The sequence below is a fragment of the Anser anser genome, assembly GCF_964211835.1.
Source record: "Anser anser genome assembly, chromosome: 3".
In the NCBI taxonomy this organism is placed as follows: Eukaryota; Metazoa; Chordata; class Aves; order Anseriformes; family Anatidae; genus Anser; species Anser anser.
Genome location: NC_139722.1, coordinates 17001840 through 17026958, shown reverse-complemented (window position 1 = coordinate 17026958; position 25119 = coordinate 17001840). Strand labels below are relative to the sequence as shown.

General features: G+C 39.4%; 1 protein-coding gene across 1 annotated transcript in view; it reads right to left on the bottom strand.

The window, feature by feature from the left end:
* LOC310896236 (uncharacterized protein) overlaps positions 1–25119 on the bottom strand; it is a 177600-nt gene that overhangs the window by 11931 nt on the left and 140550 nt on the right. Inside the window, exons 9-15 of the mRNA XM_083828285.1 lie at positions 17749–17899; positions 16539–16667; positions 15163–15262; positions 8384–8444; positions 7394–7663; positions 2887–4600; positions 1091–2478 (exon numbers count right to left, since the gene is read on the bottom strand). Coding sequence (XP_083684411.1) covers positions 7404–7663; positions 8384–8444; positions 15163–15262; positions 16539–16667; positions 17749–17825 — 627 coding nt within the window. The 5' untranslated portion in view covers positions 17826–17899 and the 3' untranslated portion in view covers positions 1091–2478; positions 2887–4600; positions 7394–7403. The remainder of the gene's footprint in view (positions 1–1090; positions 2479–2886; positions 4601–7393; positions 7664–8383; positions 8445–15162; positions 15263–16538; positions 16668–17748; positions 17900–25119) is intronic.

Sequence of the window (25119 nt, the reverse complement as noted above, 5' to 3'; positions counted from 1 at the left end):
AATACATTTATTCCAAATTTTGCACAGATAGAGATTGTGACTGGAATATATACAGTATACAAAGTTTTGGAGCAAGTTCTGGAAAGTAGGGGCTTCCTGCTTCCTGACACTTAGAACTAAACTGGACCAATCACCAGTTACTCAACTCTTCATGAAAATCATCTAACATTGCTATCAATGAATATGCCAGATGAATTAATATAAAAAGATCTCTAAGTTATGAGGTTTAAAAAATAAATTCATACCAGGGCTAGAACTATGGAGAAACTTTGCAAGAACATTAAGTCATTTAAAAATAGCAAAACTTGCTCTTTCCCATCAAGTGCAACTGACCAGCAGAAGACATGTCTGTAAGACATTCTCTAGCTCACAGCTCAATTGGAAATTAAAATGAATGCCATATGCAATAAGTACGACGTGTGTTTTCAAATCTTTTTTTAATATGTTCCTTTTTAAGCAACAGTTTGCTTACCCTGTTTCATACCTTTTATACACATTAAAAAAAAAAAAAAAAAGGGGGTATACATGATTACAAACATATCCAGACTCCTGCTCTGAAGTCATGCTTCCAGGGATTTAGAAGGTTTCAGGTGGGCTGTCCAACAGGATCATAGAATCATCTAGGTTGAAAAAGACCTTCAAGATCACCAGGTCCAACCATCAAGCTGACCTACCAAGTCCCATCACAAAACCATGCCCCTTAGTGCCACAGGATCCTCCACATCGCAACTGGATAGCCCACCTCAAACCTTATAAATCACCAGGCTATGATAACAACATATCAGAGGTATATTAAAGGCAGCAAATATCACCTGTATTAAGGCCTAATCAAGGCTTTCAAATAATCTTTCCCGTTGCCAGGCTGTTACAGTATTGCCCCCTGGCAAATCTGAAGATAGGCACCAGACCAGAAACTGTTCTTATCTGGAAAACGAATTTCTACAATACTGTGTAAGAGCTCTGTTCAACTAATGAACTTCTTTTGTAGGAGAACATGTTTCATATCAATGCTAAAAAAAAGCATGTATAGGTTTCAGGAGCCATCCTGACTGACATTACTACGGAGCATTGAGTCACATCAGGAAGTTACCATTTGTGGGACATTCCTCACAGTGCACATTTTGGAGAGTAGATAAGGATGATTGGGTTCTTCAGTTTGCAGTGGCTAGGAGATAGCGATGTTTCTGGTCTGCAGATGGCAGGGGAGGAAGAGAGATACCGCTGCTGTCAATGGCATGTTGAAGTGAAACGTGTCCCGTTTTCAGACTGCAAGCATCTTTGTGGAAGAGACCTTGCACAACTCCAGTAACAGCTCAGCCGAAGATGGTATTTCTTATACATATTAGGGTTGACTAAAAGGGCAACCTCCACAGCCCTGATTTCTTACATCTTTTCTCTTTTCCTGACAAGGAATAAAGGAATGTCTTTATCCCTGATCCTTTATTCTGACTCCTTATGTCTTTATTGTAACCTGCAGTACAATACCAGAGGAATGGTGGAGCACAGCACAAAATCTCAGTGTATTTATTTGCTCAGTTTTTTTACATTTTTACAGAAACAGAATCTTGAAAAAAATGACATAGAAGGGGAATGTCTATCTGCAGGCATATAGGCATAAGACAGACCCTGAGGGCTACAAAGGACTGCAAACTTTCTGAATTACAAATATTTCAATGTTTCAATATTTTTGACACTGAAATATTAATGTTTCAAAAAAAAATCTTTTTATATATCCAAATGTTAAAAACTAATATTTTTGCTTAATTTATACCTAGTCGCATCCCTAGTTGTTATTTAACAAAGGGTTCTAAAATCTCCTGCTAACTGTTCACAAGTAGTCATGGTTTCCAATGACACCTTCCGTGTCAGTACCCTCCTCAGTAAAAATGGAGAAATCTTGCGCTATGAAGTGATCATGACTGATTTCCCCCAAGTTGAAACCTAGTTTTGCTAAGCACATAAACCTACTTTTAATTTTAATCTCTGTTCCTGAAGCAGGTATTGCAAGTTAAAAGTTTTGCTGATTAGAGATTGCCTTAAGCACATCTTCAATGCTTTGCTGAATCAAGTCACAAATGCTGATTAAGATGGAAAGCTAATTCTTATCACAAGGAAGATGAATACAATCTTAGAAGACATCTACTTTTTAAGGTCAGATTCTAAGCCCTGATATTCACTCTCTATCTGTAACATCTCAGAAAATGTATGAACACATCTGACAAACCAGGATGCACATCTGTTGGCCACTCCCGGTTACTAGACAGGCTAACAGATTTGTATCAGATACGCATGTGCATTTCCTGGCTCCCCTCAGTAAGTGACCTACTTGAGCTGCCTGTGTGGAAGGTTATGGTTTAAGAAGCTAAGTTTGTGAATTCCCCTCCTCATGCAGCCTGCACACAGACAGCAGTGCCCGTGAAGCTCCTATGGATCATTTCAGCAGACGTCTTGAAAGGGTTTGTGCATGCCAATATCTACCTGAAAGTAAAACCACACCATTAGAATAAATTTAGGACATTCCTTAGAATAAATTCAGGAGATTCCCTGTCAGCTACAGAATAATAAAAGTTCTCCTGTGATTTTACCTCAGTGCGATTCTCATTGGCTTAATGAAATTACAGACAGCAAATCATGGCAAGACTGAATTCAAGACTTGCAGGGAGGCAGTCAACATACCATCCCCGCTGTAGGAAATAAATATGCATCAGCTTTGCAGGAGACCTTTGTATGTAGTACAATGCCTCCTAGGTCATTGAACAGCCTGTCCTATCACCTACCACCTATATTATAAAATACATGCTGCCTCCCGTCCTCTGAGCACAATTTGAGGAGCAAAATCACCTCTCTTTCTGTCAACTCCAACTAGGCAATGAAACTTGTTATTACCTCCCTCCTCACTCAGCCTCCTTGGAGAGCAGTGTTCAGATTTCTTTTCTCCATGGTACTACATCAGTCACTATTACCAGCCTTCAGCCTTTGCTGGATCTATTACACATCATTCTGTAAAAATGTTCACAAAGATTGCTTTCCATCCCAGGTCAGAATTCGATGCATATCAAGAAGGCCTATAAAAGGAATAGAGCCGTCAGACATCACGTCATGCTGAAACAACCCCAAAAAACAAGTCGGCTTTTTAGAGGAGACAATGGGCTTTGAACTTGGTAATTACCAGTTACTCCTGATGACTGTACATAGGGAAACCCACAACCTCTTCTGTTCATGGAGGCTGCAGATGTAAACCCTTCATTATTGTTGCTGCTATACAAATGTTCTTTTGCTTTTCCGTGTATTTAACCTTTATAATGGCAAAGAAATTCAATCTTTAAATCTGCTTTAATTATATTTCTTCTTGACTGTTGTAATAAGGTCTCTTGAGTGACATCTTTATTTGTGTAAAAGGCAAAAGAGTTTGCAAAAATGGGTTTTAAAACACTACCCTGGCCCACAAAAGTATTTCTCTCACAGGACACAATAGACAAAGAAACAATACAGTGTTTGCCTAGGGAAAAGAAAGAAAAAAAAAAAGGCCTAAAAGGGAAAGATTTTTCAGGGATCCAGTTAAAACTCAAAGTGTTATGAAGATTACAGATGGCACTGCAACCTGAGAGGGCTTCACAACATGGCAGAACCCTTTCAAGGCTATCTAAATTGCCTCTAGTGTCCAGGACAATATAAGATTCATAAGGCACAAAGGCATCTTTGCTCGTCTCCCGTTAGATGCGTTTTTTTGTGGTGCCATTTATAAAACCATAAGATTCCACTTGTAAAATAACCATATTTTTAAAGATATTTAAGCACCCCAATATTCAGAAAATAGAAACTCAAATACTTTTAAAAGTTTGGCCCATTATCACCTGGAAACATGGTCAGATTCAAGGAATAGGTAAATGCAATTTCATTCACTTTTTTTTTTGTCTTTTCATCATCAATATCTTTTTCATATATTGGTCTAATTTAGACTGCAAGCTCTACTGAGCAGGAATATACTTTTACATTTATAGAATGCCCCATAAATTAATGGCACTAGATGTGTTTTTATAATAATAAGTAAGAAAAAAAAAATCAATGATTCAGTGAAATGATACTTTCCTCACACTAGCAATTGATATTAATGCCTCCAGCAATAGCTGATGCTGGCTATCAATATCAGAGCCTCAGAAAGATCCTTGAAATTGTGCTCATGTGTTTCTACACTGTTTGCATTTTTGGACTCTTGGAAAGTAATTGAATTGTGATAAAGCATTGCAATACAAGATGTCTCTTGGCTCCTTGCTGACATGAAGGCACTCTGCTTATCAGTGAATTAAAGGCAACTTTTTACATTCACATGGATAAATCATTGCTGATATATTGCCATTACATAAAATGGCTAGGATATGTGCGACACTCTCAGCTTTTGTTTCATTATACAATTCTTAGAACAGTGATAAAACTGCTGTACCTCCCTTTATACAGGCCTTTTGTCCTCTCCCAGCTTTTCTAAGTGCTTCTCTGGCCCACATTGCAGGACACACAGTGTGGTTTCAGGCATATAGTTTGCTCCAGTGGTATGTATGCAAAATGAATGCAAAACATGCAGCCAAGATAAGCCCTGGTAGATCTGGAAAGCAGAGCAAAAGAGATCATTTTGCTGTTAGATCATTACCTTTAAAACCTCTTCGATTTGGTAATTATACCACTAACAGAGGGAGAAGAAACTTTTTTTCTTTTTTTTTTTTTCTAGAAATATTATCCTATAACCATATAGAACTTTCCAGGATGCCTAGTGCCTGTTTGAATGCTCAGGAATTAACTGTTTTATCCACCTATTTACACAGGACAAGGCTGCTAAATAATTAGACCCATAAACCTTCATAATTAAAGAAAAATCCGGTTAGCATAGAAACAGGCACAGCCTTTGGTTGCATAAAAGGGCACCTCTAGCTAGTTAACAATAGCCAATGCATTCCTGATCATAAGTGCAATGATTTTAACAGCTGGTCTCATAAAATAGATCCCCAAATTAATACATTTAAGACAAACTTGAGTTGCTAGATTAGGGCACTCTGCTCAAGCAGTGGGAGCATTCGTTAAATTGCGCATCAGATACCTATTGTCTGAATGTGGTACTGATAGTCACATTGTAAACCTGATTCTCTAATATTCTTGGGATGCAATACACTGCATTTTTTTCATCATTTCCTCTACATGTAAACTGATCTCTTGCATTGAAGCAGTACTATTTAAAACAAAAGGATTTGATTTATAGCCAGTCCCCAGCCTCATAAATCACACCTGCAGTGTGGTGCTCTGAGCTCCCTGTGTTCTGCCAGCATTTACCTTTTATAAATGATTTGGGTTTACCTCCCATTGTGATGGAGTCTAATACAATTGCATTCTTTTCTCCCAGCATTCACTCTTGCTGTTGCTCATTATTCCCACTGGGAATTCAGACCTAGTTTTTGCAAGCTTGTCAGGGGGGAGGGGATTCTTGATGGTGTGCGTGTGTTCTTTTTTTTAATTAAGGAACATCGAGTTATAAATTTATGTTCGCATTCTGTAGCATTTTCTATCACTAGATATACTATGCAGTGACTTCTTTCCTCCCCATTGACTACGCTTATATTTAAGTTCCCATTTGCTAGACTAATGATTTGGAACTTAAGCAGGACAGCAGCTTGAAATGTCCAATACACTGAATATTTGACCTTCAGGGTAACCCAGGTACATACATCAGCCACTGCACAGACTGCATAAGGACCTTGAATTCTCACTTTAAAAAAAAAAATATCAAAAATAATGCCTTAACACACACACAGCCAGGTGATTAAAGTCCAAGGATTTTCTACTTAAATCTCAGAATCTATGAGTGCCCGAAGATGAAGTGCCCAAAAGATACTTATATAATATTTTGCAATTGTGTCTCTACTTCTCAATCATATTACAGTTCTAGTTGGTTAAGCACAGTTCAGAAACTGGGAGATACAAGACTTGCTCCTTCAAGCTGACAGTCTTAAGTCCTCATTCAGGGAATCATTTCTAAGTTATGGTATCGCTTAACTGAGACTGATGGAATTTGTGCACTTGATTTCCCCTGTACCAAAACAACAAGATTTCCCCTGTAACAAAACAACAAATGACTTAATTTGTTCAATTAACAACCATCATCACTGCCATTTTTACTGTTACAGAATACTGCTGCTACCATACCTACAGCCAACAAAGAGTTAATTATAGTCTGAGATTGGTAAAAGCCACAAAATCAAAGTTATATTTCTGTCACGGATATTCTATACAGCTTAGGTTCCGTTTTGAGTCCAGCCTTACAAGCTTTTAAAATGGAGTCTGTTATTTGATGAGATGGTTGCAAAATTTAGACTTAAGATTTGGAAGGCTGCAACGTGTGTCAACTGAGATCAGACTCAGACCTAAAGTAGCTGGAAAAACATTTCTGAAATGAAGAGTCATTATTCAGAAAAGCTACTCCTTTTCCAACATAACTCACAGGTGGACTGGAATAAGTGGACCTGTTCCAGTTCAATGAAGGATTAAGCTAAACACTTCTATTTTCAAAGTATATTAAGTGAAACAAGAAGACATTTTGATTCCCAAATTAGAAGTGTCCATACGTGGACTTATGCAGGAAGAGCTTCTGCACTTGAAATGCAAGCCTTGCTGTCATCTAAATTAACTTTCAAATGAAGGCAGAAAGCCTTGAATTAATGAGTCCATTGTCTGTAAACTCATATAAAAGCATTTTTATGAAAAGTAGTCTTCTCAAGTTCATAGTGTGGGCATAATCAGTTGTAACAGTTCTTGCTAGGTAATGACTAGCCTAATTTTTAGAACCTATTTTGAACTTACAGTGTCTGATGTATAAAAACTAGTGATTCCAATAATTGCTTCCAAAAAAGAATTCAGCAAATTCAAATGTTCTGAACAACTGTTTTAATTTTCCAGTAGTTCAAAACCAGATTTTCTTCCAAGCAAAAAAAGGCATCTATAAATTGACTCATAATTACTGAGAAGCAAATACCAATTTTTAATGCCAACATTTGTTACCTCAAGTTTCAATTTCCTGGATTTGTAATCCAAATTTGAGAGAGCCACGAGAAGAGATGGTAACTCTGCAAATACTGTCCATCTGATATTTCATCTTGTTGTGGGACAACGTAGTAAAACAGTAAAATGCATGAACCTCCTCGCTCTTTGGAATTATTCTTTGATTCACGAGTTAGTTTTACTTTGGGATTTAACTGCAACAAAGTGCAATTATGCAAACCCTGGTACACATGCATAAGGCTAAATTAAGTCTTGCTGTCTAGTCTTGTGCTGCCCCCAAAGCAACCCTGCAAAGTATATAACTCCATGGACTGTTGCAAGTCCTCCATTCTGATTTGTTTTTTGTAAGTACCTTCATATATTCAGCCTCCCATGAAAAGAGGTCCAGGATTATGGGCTTCATTCTGAAATAGCTTCACATGCACTACGTCCACTGAAGTATTGGAGAGCTTTATTGTGGGTTCGGTCCAAAGATACTTCAAGTGCTTTTCATCCAACTGCATGTTAGGCAGCATAGTCATGACATACAACATATGCTTATACACTGTTTCAAATAGCCCTAAAATTCCAATGTTTCTTCTTGAAGGCAGTGTCTTTATATAAGGTCTTCTCAAAAATAAACCTGCAACAAAAAAAATGCTGTATGTTATGTAAAAAAAGAGATTTTTGGTTGAATACATGAAGTCTATGTTGTATGTCATGTAACAAAAAAAAAAAAAAAAAGATTTTTAGTTCAATATGTAAAGTCTACTTTTCCATTAAAGGAGTCATTTGTGTTAACTTTGAAGCTTGATTTAAATATTAGCAAATCTGAAAGATTCTTTGTTGTCTTTACACAAAGCAAAAAGACATTAAATATGCCCCAGTGTCTACCATGAATGAAAATTATTTCAGTAAATGTAGATATGTTTTAGTTAATGGTTTCGTTTATAATGTGTTGCAGCAACTACATGCTATATCTGGAACACTGATAAACTCATCCGATCACTTCTTGGATACTGGCACAACCAATTTAAAGAGGACTTCTAAATTTATGCACACTAAATTTACATTTGCTCACACAACTGTAACAGCTGGAAATGTGCAGTTTGATTTGCATACAAAGCTTTGACTCCTTCATGGACTGCAATGAAGACTAGTATCTACAACTCTACTGGAAAGTTGGCCCCCTGTGATTCCTTACATGCTAGTATTTTGGACATAGTCCAGCCAGCTGGTTTCTGAGTTCACATTTATATCACAAAAAGACTTGCAATCCATTATGTTATTGGAATCCAAATGCCAGCACCAAATGCTTCTGTAATAGATCTGATACTTTGAAAATACATTGAAATATCCAGACCTAGCAAAATAGGAGTGGCAATTTCCACTTCTCCTGCAGCCTGTTCACCCCTGGGAGAAATCTGTTAAAAAAAAAAAAAGAAAAGAAAAGAAAACACTCAGCCAAGAAACTTGCAAAATAAATACCTGATAGAGCCATTAATATGCAATAATAATCAATACGGATGGCTCTCCTGGCAGTAAACTACTAGCTGGAGGAACCGTTAACTTCAAGAAATTTTAAAACATAGGGTGCAATACGATCCTGAAAACACTTATTCATATTAGCAGTCCTTATTCTAACAAGGTAATCCTGATTTGTGAGAGCCGGATTTACTCATTAAAGTAACATCCTATGCAAGTACCATAACATACTTATTGTTTCTTAGGTACATTAATAAAGTACCATTTTTAGATCATTTGTTAAAGAGTTCTGCAAATACTATTTAGAAAACTATTTTTAAAAAGGGAAAGAAAAAAAAATATTTTGCTTTCTTAAGAGCTTCAAATTTTAAAGCTGAGCTATACATTCCCAGTAATGGTTTTGCTTCAGTACAGTAAGCAGGAGGGAAACAGGACTTATTCTCAACATTTCAATAGGCTTAGCACCTTCATTAACTAAGTGTTCCTCCACTGGTGCTCAGTTGGACACTTTTTTTTTTCTTTTTCATTCTGAGAAAAAAATAATTCTTGTTTGTGGCCCTACAATTGATCTCAGCACTTTGCAAAAATATGTACATAACTTTACTATTTCTCCCCTGTAAACCCTAGCCACCTTCCTCTGGATGGGTCGAGTGGTTGCAAACTACTTATCATCATCCTAGATCATTTATGCAACATTTATGCATCATCACTGACCTCCCTCTAGAAATGTGATTTTTTTGGTTTATACACAAAATCCTTTTTTCTAGAAGAATTTTTAGAATGATGGAAGTGATTGCCAATGCAAATAACAATCAAATGTTTCTGCTGCAAAAGAAATTACTTATTCTCAGATGTAACACCAATCTCATCTTATCTAACTGCACATCGGGAATAATTCTCTCGATGCCACAGGTTATTCTGCTTTCTTGATCCTTGATGAAAATGATTGGTATGCTCCCCAGAACAGGTCTTGAGACATTTTTAAAGAAAGCACTTGACAAAGAGAGAGCAATCTTTGAAGAAAAAGAGCTTATAGAGAAAAAGAATTTTCCTTAAATGCAAAGGAGGTAGAGAAGGGTAATGTATTTCTCAAAGGCCCAGTAACGGAATGCACAGCTTTTCACTCCTAGGTCACTAGTTCAGATATAGCTGAGGTTGTCAGTCATCAGAAGTGGTAAGTCTAGGATTAGATACTGGTAGGCTGCAAATATCCAAGAGGCAGAGTGATTATTTACAGCAACACAGGAGACTGAATGGAGGGAAAATAAGGAGAAATTAATGTTAGCTTTCAAAATTACATGAAGACACATCTCTAGATAGAATACAGCTAAGAGAAATCCTATCTTCAGGGTGAGGTGGACTAGTGACCTAACAGCTGTTTTCTACAAGATGCTTTCAGATCTAATAGGACTATTGCTGCACTCAGGTCAAATGTAAATTTTCCCTAGACTAACTTAGAATATTGCTGCTGTCCTTCTTTCAAATACTCAAAGCTCCTCTGTCATCCAATCCGTAAAAAATTAATCATCTGTGGTGGGTAGGTTCAGAATGGCTGGCAAGGTTCATTATTAAGTCTTTTTTAATTAAAATATGACAATTAAATTCAATACTTAAAATATCATTACTAAGTTCATTATTTTGAAGTTATTCCAAGTGTCACTGAATCTCAAGGATTATAGAGCTAACCTATGTATTCTATATCACCATCAACACCATTGCTTTCACTTTTTATTGTCTTCTTTCAAGTTGCATGTAGCCTCTTCAGGCCTGGGGCTATGTTATCCTGTCAACTAACTAGTACATTGGATTCTGATACTGTCTGGGCTTTCAGGACACTGCTGTAGAACAAAACGCCATTGTGATCAATATCTGGAGAGCTATGACATTGCTAGATGAGAGCTTGGCTCAGTGACTCCATTAGCACCATCAATACACATCTAAATGGCCGTGTGAGCAGCTCTGTGATGTAGTAGAAGTCACTTCAGAAAAAATCATTGACTGACTTAGTGCACAGACACAGAACTGACAATTAAATGAACTAACAGCTTCAATTTACTTTCTGTGATTAATTCAAGCTACTGTGTAGCCATGCAGAATAACGGTAGGAGCAGCATGACCAAGCCTAAACCCCAGCTTCCATTTTGACACAGTCCCCCAACAGAGAATTTTTCTGTCAAGGGCAAGTAAGACATCTTAAAAATTATCTTTCTAAGTTAATCTTAAAGGTGCTCTTTCAGACACAAGGAAAAATATTTTGGCCAAAGAAAAGGTGGAACAATTACATGAAGCAGCTGTTGAGTGGGCAGCAGATCTTGTTTACAGTGGGCAAGGAAACCTTCTGCATCTCGAAGAGTCTACTGAGTATTTGCAGATAACCCATACCTGGGTCTGACTCACTGCTGTTTCACTTAGTGGCTATTTAAATCTGTGCAAAGACCGTGAAACTTGGTCACTCTGTGCAGACTTTTACAGCTACTTTGCACCCCGCCGAGCAGGTCCACAGTGCCAACGCAGCAGCTCGTGCCATTACTTGCAGCAAAACCTACATTTACAGCATGTTTTTCCATGATCCTCCTCATCCACTGTTTTTCTTCGTCCTGGATACAGGAATGGTTTATTTACTTTTCATATCCTATCCTGTCTGAAAAGGGTATAACACTCTTTAAAACTGATAAAACAGTAAGTTGCACTGAAGTGGCTTTCTGAAACTCATCCAAGTTCTTCAGTACAATTGACGCTGTTTCCTTTTAACATAGAAGTGGCAGAGTTGAATAGACTCCCTGGAGACTCCACAGATATTTTCAGTAGTGACAACAGCCCATCCCAAACATAACTTTCAATCTGTTCATCCCTCCTTGAATACTAAGTAGAGCCTTTTCTTCTTACAATGTACCAAAACTGTGTCTGTATAACAAAATCACCTCCAGCACTTCAATACCACCTGAATTGCTTTCTAAGATATGCATATTAACGCCACAATTATTCTCATTATTAGATGTAGATCGGTCTAAAAAGACTGTGTACTGCCTTTTATCTGACCAGCATAGGAAGTTCCACTAGGAGATGCACATTTGTGTCAGGGGCAGCATAGAGCATCTTGAAATTCAAAAGAAACTCTAATGAAGAAAGGATTCACCCAGAGGACAGTAGAGATTTTATGCAAGCCAGAAAGTGTTGGAGTCCTAAAAAAATAATCATTAAGTTCTAAAATAAAATGCCAACTTCATAGTAGATCTATATAACAGCATCAGTCAAAAGTAACTTCTGAGAAAATTTATACTTTTTTCATCAATGATTGATAGGCAACTATGTAAAAGAATTCCCTATCATTGGTCTTGTAACTCGTTTGTATAGACATCGGATCTCTGAGAATGCAGTGCAACTTCAGTCTTGGCAAAGCCATGGTTATTATCAGAGCAGTATCTTTGATTTTTCCAACAATTGTCTGCATATAATCTCATCTAAAATCTTACACTACAACAATAAAGTTTGGAGACTGTTTTTGTGGAGTTTATATTATTTTTTTCTTGGACTGCAAGATAATTCTAAAGAAAAGAAAACAATTAAGATGCATTGTTTGAGCATGATCACTCATTCAAATAAACACATCATTTACAGAACACATTTCTCTCACATTTCACATGCTCCAAGTTTATATGTGTGCACCCTCTTTCCAACAATTTGCATGCAATGTCTGAAAATTCTTCTATTAGAAGAATAAAACCCTACCTACAGACATGCTAGACCCCCTTCTAATGTCTTTTCAAAGGGAGATGGGTCTCAGGATAAAATGCAAGACATGAAAGGCAGGAAGATTGCACACAATTCTCTTGTGAAACAAGAGACATCATGCTCTGACAGCGCAGCCAGCCTTTCAGCATTGCTATACGTCTGCAATCCAGCCTGTCTTCAGTCCTGGAGCACAGCTGCAGTCCCAGGGGGTTCCTTCTCCCAGGCCCCTAACACCAGGTTGGTTCCTGGCTCTGACATCCTCGGCACTGGCCCTTCCACAGTTCCCCACGTCCCAGCACCCCTTCCTCGCGTACGCATTGCAGTGCCGGGGGCTGATCACCCGCAGCACCTGGTGCAGAGGCACCGTGACAACTGCGCTTACCAAGGATGCAAGAGGGGTCTGAAGAATAACTTACTCTGACAGATAACAGAGCCAATTAAAAGCAGTGACATGATGCATGTGCAGTTCTACAGAAATCTATGACAAAGGAACAGAAGAGCAGTGTTATCCTGCTATCTCAGCTCAGAAGAGAATTTCTACTGACTTCGTGGGGCATTGTATCAGTCAAAGAGTAGCAAAGACACAGTATTCTGTGGTCCTATGAGATTTTGCAGTTGCATGACATATGCATTCAAAAGATAACAACTTCAGGTTCCTATTACTATGAATGCATTCAGCTATGTTTAATAGCAAGCACAGCATCATAAATATTTCTGAAACCATTTTGTTTATCTTCTAGCATTGAATTTGATATGACTAGAAACACTTCAAAATTTGTTAAAATAGTTTATAAGCCAAGTATTGTAACCATGGAAGCTCATGCAAATGCTCATGCACATGTACTTGAAAAACATGCATGTCACATTATATTTGGCATGATTATCGAGTGGCATTTAAACAGTGTAAAACTGGTTGTAAGAATAATTTAGAGTTGTACTGAACGGCTGTATTACTAAATATCATCATATTTTTTAAGACAGAAAGTACAGCATCTAATTCTAATTTTTAAATGATTGTTATTATTTATATGGACTTAGCTGTCCTCTGTCAAATAATCTCATACAGCCATTGACCCAAAAAATAATTGATCATCTAAACAACATAGAAAGGTTCGGTACACAACACAGCATCCTTTTTGCAGTTTGTGGACCTAAGATCAAGTGCTGTAGAACACCAGCAGTGAAAATTCAGAAAACGCACCTCCAAAGGAAATTAATTGGAATGACGGGCTGTCTAATTTGAGGATTGAAGCCTAAGCCAAATTGTGCCAGGAAACCAATCCTGATTTCTTCCTATTCTTGTTGTTTACTGGGGGTGAACAGGAGGTGCAGGGGGCGGATACTTCACTTTGCATACATTTTTTTACTTAATTCACAGTTCCCAGTTTACCACAAGTTTGACTTCAATGGGAGTAGTGACCAAAAAATGAGAGTTCAAATGCACAAATGACAGTTCATCCTCTGAGAGTTAAGCATTACACAGGATATTAACAACCAGCTTTTGTGAAACCTGACAGCAAAGGCTTTGTTGCGAATTGTTGAAAAGTGTGCACTACCTAGCCAATTAGCAGTGTTCACCCAGCCTCCTAAGGTCTTCACACATCCTGCTTGGAAAAGGGGTCTCAGTGCTATTTTCCCTCCTCCACATTCAAAAGCTATACCACCAGGAATCAAAACAATCCTCCCTCCTAACCTGCACTGAAGGAACTAATAATTTTTTTATATATTATTTTTAAGTGTACCATGCTTTTTGACACCAAAAGCAACTTTCTCAAGAACAAGACAGGGTAACACATTTTGTGCCATGTCTTTAAGCCACTGAAGGGCAAGATGCCTGAACAAGGAGTCACAGAGCCACAGGGTCACAGAGTGGCTGAGGTTGGCAGGACCTCTGGAGGCATCTGGCCCAGCGCCCTTGCTCCAGCAAGGACATCTAGAGCAGGTTGCCCAGGACCATGTCCAGATGTTTCCTGAATTACTCCAAGGAGGGAAACCACAGCTTCTCTGGGCAACCTGTGCCAGTGCTCGGTGCACTCACGCTGAAGAAAAGTTCCTCCTGATGTTCTTCCTCCTGTGTTTGTGCCTGTTTGAGTCCATAGCCAGACAGAAAGATGATAGGGAACAACCAGCTTGCATACTCAGCCAGGTGGCAAGACAAGCAGGCATTGCTATATGAGAAAACAGAAACTACTCCACACCTTTCTCTGCATAATCATGGGGTCCATACGCTTAGGGAACAGTTTTTCACTCCTTTAATGATCCTGTCATGAGGTTTGCGATAGAGACAGTTTTTGTGACAAGCTCAACTTGCTCCCTTCACACTCTCCTAGCCATATCAGGAGATCAGCCTCAATGTCTTTCATGATGGGCACACTATAAATAAATTACTGTGAAACTTCTGCAAACTGTCATCTCAAAAGGGCCAAAAAGCCTAATTTTTGTCATTATGGAAGCTTGGGGGCAGAAGTTTGAATCTTTGTTCTGTTATTTTTTTTTCCTCTGGTAAAATGTCAGTTTAATGTTTTTGGAAAGATTTTGCCTTTTTTTTTTTTTTCTTTTTGTGGGCATATCATCAAAGCCTATTAGTGTAATACTTGCTATCGTTCATTTACTGGAGAAAACTCGTTAAACACATGTCACTTCAAAACTGCGTGACATAACATGAAATTAAAATGACCTTTATTTTGGCACACTTCTGCACTGAGTTAGGGTATTACTAAGTCCCAAGTGCTGTCTGTTTATGAATGCCAGTCAGGCTACTACTATGGCTCTAATGCGCTCAGAGATTGTGCAGCCTATGAACAACTGTAGCTAACTGCAAATATTGAAGTAACAGTGGGGTAAGATCTGCTACTTTGAGAAAATGGATTAATTTATGTTGAAAATCTGACCAAATAGAAGTGGAAGCATTGACCAATTACTCACTTTTGTCAGATGCTGTTTCGGTGTTTGGCCTCCTGTCTTGCAGTCCCTGAACTTGCATCTTGGGTCTAGGTTACTTCTTCCCATCCATATGGTTCTCACACTACATCCGTAAGAGTGACAGCTGAATGAGTCACGGTCATGCTTAACTTTAAGCACACAGGTGTCCAATTCTTGGTCTTAAAAATGCACATGACTGCATCATAAAAAAAAACCACAGGCTACAACACAGAGCTTCAAAGCACTGCCACAGAGTGCACAGATGTGTACATCAACCCTCTTGCACCCACCATCCCACTTTCAGGACCCAAGATAGCCAAACAAGAATCAAATTTCCACTCATTTCCTGAGGTTGCTCGACAACTTTGGACAGCATCAGATGAATGCTGTGGATCACTAAGTTTCTGTCCCCTGGACCTTTTAACACACATTCAGCCGTCTCCCTCTCACATCAGGGGACTCCTCCAGAAGAGGTGCCGAGCTCCAAGACAAAGACATGACTGATTCTTATATCTGTTCCAACAAGGGGCTCCATGGCTATTGCAAATGCAGCATTTCACTGTGTCCAACTGAGGTCCTTCTCCTGAGGCCTAACAACACAAAAGACATTTTGTAATAGCTCCCTTTGAAATCAAATTAGTAATGTTTCAAGGCATGACCCGTAAAGGGTTGCTGTCCAGAATCTACATGTGTTTGACAGATACATCTTCCACCTAACGGGCCTCTTCAAGAGTACAGATGGAATCAAGATGTGTGAACATAGCTCCAAAAAGAGAGCCATGGGATATCAGGATACACAGCAAAGCACTCTATCTCAACAGATGAAAAGGAAACAATACCAGATACAGTGTGAAATAGCTCACTCCAGCTGGTAGGCCAGATTCTGACACCATTATATAGGTGAGATTATTGCAGACGAAGATGCTATTCCATATGTGCAAAAGCTAGCAAAATATAGCCCAAAGTAAACTACAAAACCTTGTGCCAACTCCTTATAAAGGTCACACAAAGTCACAATCTCCTTTTCACATATGCTCATACACTGCAAAATGCAAAAAGTTGCTGTGGGCTGTAGTTCTGTATGCCCAGGTACGCTTACGGGCTGGAGATTAGAGTCTTCAGACAGCAGCTTATCTTTACCTACCTAGACAGTCTGTTAGCTGAAGGACTAAGCACAGTAACTTTTGCATGGTGTGTGTTTGGTTTGAAAGGGCTAATAAATATCAGGAGAGGACATTTTGGAGATATATATGCTAGTGTATCTCATGGCACAGAAACTGTGGGTCTTGAGGGTAAAACAAAATGAACTGAAAGGATAGAAAAGAAGATGAGTTTTCAAGTTTGCCATGATGTATTCGCTTATTTGCCAGAAAACTTACCACCCTATTGTCCTGAAGGGTGAACCTCTCTGGAGCAGGGGTGTGAAATGAGAACTTCTTCCCAGGGTGTATGATAATAGGAAACTGTTTGATAGCTGGCCTTTCCAAACACCCACAGGCCCCATTTGACTGTAGAGAAAATTAATTTAAAGCAAATTAATTTAAAACAACTTCCTAATGCAGGCCAGGCCTCAGCTTCATAACTCATTTTCACATGAATTCACAGACAAGAAAAAAAATCATGGTAGTGTATCAAAAAACCCTACAGCAGCCAAATAAAATGAAAAACTTGCTGGCAGGAACTCCACCATCTACTTCTTGCTGCCAGTGTCTCCTGCCTGAGAAGGGGACACAACTAGGGATGAGCTACATGTATTTCAGAAGATGAAACAGAGTTCAAGGCAACTCCTATAAAAGATAGGCTGTGCAATCTACACTGTGTGTCAGAACCAGCCATTTCCGAAAAGAAACTAGATACTTTATGCTAAGACTAAGCAAAGCCTGGGAATGACAACAGCAGAGTGCACTGATGGTGCACTTACGTTAGACTCCCAATGGCTCATTTCTTCAATGACCTTCAAGTTCTGGCAGTGCTAACAAGAGGAACAGCAAACGTTTCAGGAAACGGAACAAATTTCTGCCTAATTACGAAAAGGACAGAGGAGCATGCAGTGCTCTTAGGCAGTTCTGAGATAAGGTTATAGCCACGACTTGGCCTAAGTTCTTATATATCAACATTTTCAGCTGCATTTGATTACATTAAAAAGCCATAAATCACTGATTAACGCACGTGATTTTCACACTGTTTTTCCAGGAAGTTACTTTAGTGAACAGGTAACTGTCACATTGATTACAGAACTAAATGAGAGTGCCATCCTGATAAACCTGGAGAATGACATCCCTATGAGATATGTGCAATACGAGACTCACATCCTGATATGAATGAACAACCCAAAAGAGGCTGGAATTCGGTTAACTCTCCATGTTCATACAAATCTTCCTGCTTGGGCTACCAAAGCAGTCAGTTGTCACCTTGGCTTTGGTCATTAATAGCAGTCCCTCAGGACAAGAGCAAGAAAACCAAATCATTACCACCAGAATTTGATGGTAAAAGACTTTGCACATGAATGCTACTGTGGCAGCAGCTCTCTCTCTTGGATTATAAACCTAGTTAAACCTTTGACTAAGAAGTTAATAAATGAATGGTAACCTGATCATTCTTATCAGTGTTTCTGTAACAGCAGCAGAGTAACAGCTTCCCATTGTGTCTGAAGCAGTAACTGGCATTCTTCATGTGATTGTGATTTGTAAATAAGCTTGGCCATGGAAACTGTGCTGTTGGAGTAATGGGTAAGAGGAAGCTTTAAAAAAAAATAAGAATAATAACATTAATTACACGTAGAACGGAAGCCCAAAGGCAATGATCAGCCTGTCTCACAGACTGTCACTCAGGTTAGGGAGTGTTAGCCAATGCTTATGCACTGAATTCTCCCCTAGAGTGGTACCTCTTTCTTTTCAGTCTATCATGACATATTTACAGCTTTGTCTCTCAGCAGTCTCTACTGAGACTCCAGGGATCCACACTGGCCCATCATGAATTATTTTTCTTGTGCTACTACTGCGTAGAGCCAACAGAAGATATTCAGCAAGGAATTAAGAGTCTGTGTTAATGTGATTTCTGTCATCCCCCTATATCCTGGATTAGGTTAAACATACTCTTTTTTCCCCTTGCCTGCTTCAACTGTTTCCAAATATATATGGTGTAGAAGTAAGTTTGCATTATCTACATCTATACTAGAAAATTGAACAAGCCTAGGACTGTGTTGGGGGATTACAGCTACTGGTTACAGATGATCCCTGTCCATTCTATTTAACCCTCTTAGCCTCCAGAACAAGATGGCCATGTACCTATACAGAATGGGGTCCTGGTGGGAGCTAATCCCTGAATGGCACCAATAAATTATTTGGGAGAGTCCTAGTTGGACCTGGCCAAAACCCAGCCAGGGACTTTTCTAGCACTTTAAGTGTAGACAATAGAGTACTCGGGAATGTTTCCTGACATTATTTTTTTAATGGAATATACATTGCTATAGAGAACAGAAAAGAAACCCAAATTTATAAAGAATCCAAAGTCTGGTGCTTTAGTTTTATATTTGTGCTTTATTTTGTTTTCATTTAAACTCCCTTTTTTTTCTCATACAGTCTAGGAAGCATATGAGGTACAGGAAGCATGTGAGCACATAAAATGGAACCTGTCAAATCCCGTAATAAATGCTTCTTTGCAATCGTATCTGGTCTCTTCTTTCCTGACATACTCTTGTAGAACCACATTCACATATCTTGAACACCAAAATATGAAATAATAACACATACTAGCAAAGAACCAGATCCCTCCTCACCAATGTTCCTACCAGCCAGTTCTTTGGTAAAAATCACCTTACAACCTTCCAAAATCATATCCTACTGATTTACAAAATTATTCTACACTCCTATGAACAACCTGATTAGCTGTAAATGTATTATCAAAACTAACTCATTATATTAGACACAGGAAACACTACAGGTATGTAAATTATACAATCACTTCCATAAAGGATACAACTTACTCAAACCAGAAGGGGTCTAACTGCCTTTAAGTCCTTCATGGAGTAAAACAGACTGAGCCTCTCCTACGGCAGTAGCCTAAACTGTATCATTTAGCAGATCTAAACCAGAAATTGAGTCATATTAGAGAGCATGGGAGCATTTACAGGACAGAGTGCCACAGTCCTTGTCTGAGTGTGACAGGTCCCACTCTAAGGTCACTGGTTACTGGGTTATTCAAGCATTCACTGTTGATGCAAAGTTAATCTGTTCCTACTCAGTTGTGCACCTAGGCCACATCATTCCTCAGTTTCACCATTCTTTCTCAAACAGATACACAGGCAAAAGGACAGTGGTTTCAAGTCTTTACAAAAGGGAAAAGTTCTGCTCAGAAACAAAAATCCCTCCCTAGTATTACCTAGTAGCAGTAACTCCAAGATTCTGAGACCACATTTAGCTTTACGGAATAAAACATAACAAGCTGTCAAAATGTGCATAAAAAAATAGAGCCATTATTCCAGCTCAGAGTTCTGGGGACATAAAACAATCCTCTTGAAGTTCGCTGTGACATATTTTGCAGTGGGAGCCAGTCATTAGCATTACCTCTTGTATGCAGAGAGCTGTACATGCATTCTGCCTTAGGAGCTGGCACCACAGTGCAGAAATCAACAGGCCTGCCTTGGAATAGAAAAGAAAACAGTCCAGGGCCAATTCCCTGCCCCTGAGCACAAGTTTGATGGCACAGCTCGTGTCCATATGGCTAAACTCTCTCCTTCTGCTCGCTCCCCAAAGAGTTGTCCTCATCCATATCTGCCTGCTTGGAATAGCCCCTGGCTCGTGCTGCTGCCTTAAGCCATATTCATGTGCCACCAGGGAGAGCACTGGCTGGCACTAGCATCATACTAGGGAGAATGCTAACAGTTAAACACCACAGATCACTAATGTTACTGCTCCTGACCCTGTCTATTTTACTAACACATATACAGCCTGGAACTTCTGCTAAAATATTATTCTAAAACATGTTTACTTTCTCATAAGTGACTTTCAGTTGCATAATAGGAAATGCAGTAAGTGAGGTCCAAAAAAAGGCATGAGGAATTAAGACATACATACATTTTGTGTGCACAGGGACATAAAGATGCTGTACCAGGTGAGGCCACAGCACACAAACTTAGGAAAAGTATGAGATCAGGGTAAGCATGCCATATTTCCTCAGTACACTGCCCTGCAGCAGCCTGTGATTCATGGACTTCCTGAACCAAAAGTGGGATTTGGGTATTCAACAGCCCTCAGGATTCTTGTGAAAGAAAATGAACTCTGGACTTAAATGCTGCATAATTAAAAAGTCAGAGACAATAGGCTTTAGCAGTATGAATTATAAACAAGGGGCAAATCTATTCATTCAGAAAATGTATTTTACATCAAAAGGACATCAAAACAAGGATGAACAAGAGTATTGTCATTACAAGACTGCATCAAGGTGAAAGCTACAATCTCTAAGAGCAAAATGGCACTGACATCCTCACAGAAGGCCTTTGCTTGGGCTCAGCGCACATGAAACAAAAACAAAACAAGTTTCATTGTGTACTCTAGGCAGAACCTGCTGTGATAGAAATCCAAATGAACGGCTAGTAACTCAGTGGCAAAGTGTAGGATCCTTTCTATTTAGAAACTGATAATTTCTATCGCATAGTTTTCTCCTGACATTTTTTTGTTTGTCCCTTTAAGGGTTTGCAAAGCCTTCATGACAGCTGTGTCTTTGGGTCCTTATGGGTATTTCTGAGCTACTTTCTAAATCCATATTAGGAGCTGAGGCAGCCACAGCAATAAGAAGAACTTTTCCATTCCTGAGTGGGAAATTCCATGAGATAAAACATTCTTGCATTTTGTCCAGCAGAAATACTGTATTTCCACTGAAAATGCCATACTAATAAACTCACTATATTTTTTCTAGAAATAAATAGGGCAAAAAACTTCTGACCTCTCTCTCTGTCTCCCCTTTTTTTTCTCCCCCCTTCTGCTCTGCTCTTCATCAAAGTGTGAGGAAGTTGGTCAAAACAAAAATCTAAATGCATTTTTTCCTCCTAATAATAAAGTAATGGATATCCCCTTACTTTTGCCATGATGTATCAAAAACATACTGAAGGAGGAAAACCATCCTGCTTTCCAAAACTTGATGTTGACCACTGATCAGTGTATCCCTATGAGGAAGAAGTCAAGAAAAGGGGACAGGAGACCTGCATGGATGAGCAAGAAGCTCCTGGCAAAACTCAATCAGAAGAAAGTACACAGAATGTGGGATAAAGGACAGGCCTCTTGGGAGGAATATAGGAATTTTGTCAGAGTATGCAGAGATGCAATGAGGAAGGCTAAAGTCCATTTGGAATTAAATCTGGCAAGGAACATCAAGGACAACAAGAACAGCTTCTTCAAATACATCCTTAACAAAAAAAAAAAAAAAAGACTAGGGAAAATGTGAGCCCACTGCTGAAATGGGGTGGGTGCCCTCGTGACGAAGGATACAGAAAAGATGGTTAATGAATGTCTTCTTTTATTCAGTCTTTACAGCTAATACTAGCCCTCAGGAATCCCAGACCCTAGATAAAAGAGAAAGTCTGTAGAAGGGAAAACTTTCCGTCAGTCAAGGATCAGGTTAGAGATCATTTAGGCAAACTTGACACCCACAAATGCATGGGCCCCAATGGGATGCACCCATGAAAGCTGAAGGAGTGAGCAGATGTTACTGCTAGGCCACTCTCCAACATCTCTGAAAGGTCATGGAGAACAGAGGAGGTGCCTGAATACTGGAAGAAAGCCAAAGTCACTCCAGTCTTCAAAAAGGGCAAGAAGGAGGACCCAGGAAATTACATGCCAGTCAGCCTCACCTGCATCCCTGGAAAGGTGAAACAGCTCATCCTGAAGATCATCTCTAAGCATGTGAAGGAAAAGAAGATGATCAGGTCAGCATGGATTACCAAGAGGAAATCATGATTAATCACTCTGACAGCCTTCTACGATGGAATGACTGGTTGGGTAGATGAGTGGAGAGCAGTGGATGTCGTCTACCTTGACTTCAGAAAGGTTTTCAACACTGTCTCCCACAACATCCTCTTAGGTAAGCTCAGGAAGTGTAGGTTAAATGAGTGGACAGTGAGTGGTGCAGTCTAGTTTGAGACCTGTAGCTAGTGGTGTCTCCCAGTGGTCATTACCGGATCCAGTCCTGTTCAACTTATTTGTCAGTGATTTGGAGATGGAACAGAGTGCACCCTCAGCAAGTTTGCTAATGATACAACACTAGGAGTAGCAGCTGATACAGAAGGCTGTGCTACTATTCAGAGAGACCTGGGCAGGCTGGAGAGTTGGGTGGAGAGGAACCTCATGAAGTTTAACAAAGGCAAGAGCAGGGTCCTGCACCTAAGGAGGAATAACCCTATGCACCACAGGGGTTTATGAAAGGCAGGTCCTCCTTAACTATCCTGATCTCCTTCTATGACAATATGACCTGCTTAGTAGATGAGGGAAAGGCTGTAGTTGTTGTTAACCAGACTTTATTAAAGCTCTGATGAGGCCACACCTCGAGTACTGTGCTCAGTTTTGGGGCCCTCACTAGAAGAAGGACATTGAGGCCCTGAAGCGTGTCCAGAGAAGGGCGGTGAAGCTGGTGAAGAGTCTAGAGAATAAGTCTTATAAGGAGTGGCTGAGGGAACTGGAGTTGTTTAGCCTAGAGAAAAGGAGGATCAGGAGAGACCTTATTGCTCTCTACAACTACCTCAAAGGAGGATATAGAGATGTGGGGGCCATTCTCTTCTCCCAAGCAACAAGGGATAGGACAAGAAGAAATGGTCTCCGGTTGTACCAGGGGAGGTTCAGGCTGGATATTAGGAAAAATTTCCTTACTGAAAGGGTTGTGAGACATTGGAAGAGGCTGCCCAGGGAAGTAGATGGGGGTATATACCTAGGGTTATTTAAAAAGCTATGTAGATGTGATGATTAGGGATATGGTTTAGTGGTAGACCTGGCAGTGCTAGGTTAACAATTGGGCTTGATGGTCTTGGAGGTCTTTTCCAAACTAAATGATTCTAAGATTCTAAATACGTTTAGGGAGGGTGTTGAAAGGATGGAGCCAGACTCTTTTCATTGGTGTCAAGTGACAAGATAAGAAGCAATGGGCACAAACTGAAAACTAGCAAGTTCCATCTGAATACGAGGAAAAACTTTTTTACTCTGAAGATGGCAGAGTGCTGGAACAGACTGCCTGGAGAGGTGGTGGAATCTCCTTCTCTGGAGATATTCAAAACCTGCCTGAATGTGATCCTTTGCAACCTGCTCTAGGTAACACTGCTTGAGCAGGGAGGTTGGACTAGATGATCTCCAGAGGTCCCTTCCAACCTCAACCAGTCTGATTCTGTGACACTGTGAGAGGAAACATTCCCTAGAAACTTACCTAGTACTAAAAGGTTCTTGCCTTGTACTTACAGCTCAGTCACAGCCACGCAGGTGCAAGTTTTAACATCTGTGACCTGACTCCCTCTGAGACTTCCCCTTTACATCCATGTACTTTGTAAACATGACACGAGAGTTATTGCAATATTTTTATTTGGGAAATTAGGGAATTAGCAATTAAACTGGAGCTGGAGACAGAGCCATTTTGACTAGGATACAAATTAAGTTGAATGCAGCCTTCAGCCAAATTTGGAAAGGAGGTTTAAGGTTCTGCAAGACAGAATTCCCATATTCTACATATCACTATGTGATATATAGTAGAGGAAGGCTGGTTATGTCATTTGATTTTGTTCTGCCAAAGATGTCCTAAACTATAAAATGGTGACAGTAGTACTGCCAACCTCAAAGGGCTCCTGTGAGGACAATAAACTGATTTGCAGTGCTCCTACACCAGGCACATATTAAATGAAGGGTAAGGCAGCCCACCACCACCCTATGGCCTCCTCATATGTCAGAGAAGCATACAGGGCTCCTGGTATGCAAATCATTCTCATTTCTAAATACTGTTGTTACTGATTACCAGCTATTCAAAGGAGCAAACAACAAGCTGACAGTTTTGCCAGCAAAAGCCATGTAAGAAATTCTGGGATCACTAGATACTGGCAAGGGCAATACAAGAAACACAGTATCCCAAGACACACAGGAAGGACTAGGATGGGATCGATTTTATCAGCCAACAAACTTCATACAATTGCCACTACCCATAAAGGTGCTGATTATAATATCATTTATACCTAGTAAATTAGATTTCCTTTCACCAAGAGGAACAATCTTTGCTCTGGTGCTCTACTCTGGATTGCGAGGAAAGTAGGGAACCATACAAGCCAATAAGGAAAGATCTGTGATTATTTTCTTAACCCAAGTCAGAACTGATCTGGCTTCTTCAGATCACTTATCACCTTCAGATCAGAACACAGCCACTATATTAATGCAACACATAAAAATACCGTGCTTACAGTTATATGTGCAAGTCTAAATTAAATATGGTAAGGGGAAGAAGGGAGTACAGGGCAAATGAATCTAATAAAATCAGATCAGAACACATTTGGATTACAAAGGATTTCAGAAAAAAAATCAAGGAGAAAAAAAGTGTAAAATGATTCCTCAGACTAACCAATAACTTTAGTATGCCAGCCATAGAGCAAGGACTTACTGCTCTATTCTAGCTTTATAGCAAAAGGAAGTATTTTTATGATGTGGAAAGTATTAGGAGGGTAGAAGGTACCACAAACTACTCAGAAACATTGACATTTTCAAAGCAGTTTCAAACATCGTCTCAGAAGGAACAGTTTTATAGGACAGTGCCCCCAAGCCTCTCACTCCCCTCTACTGATGTTAATGTCTTGGAATATACATGGAAAAAAATAAAGACATCTTTACAAGGTATCCTCACAGTATCTTGAAAAGGACAAACACACAGAAGGGGCTTTACAGAAATACCCCATGAAGTTCCCCATTTCTTCCTCCCTCCCTGTGTCATGGCAGGAGGAAGGGC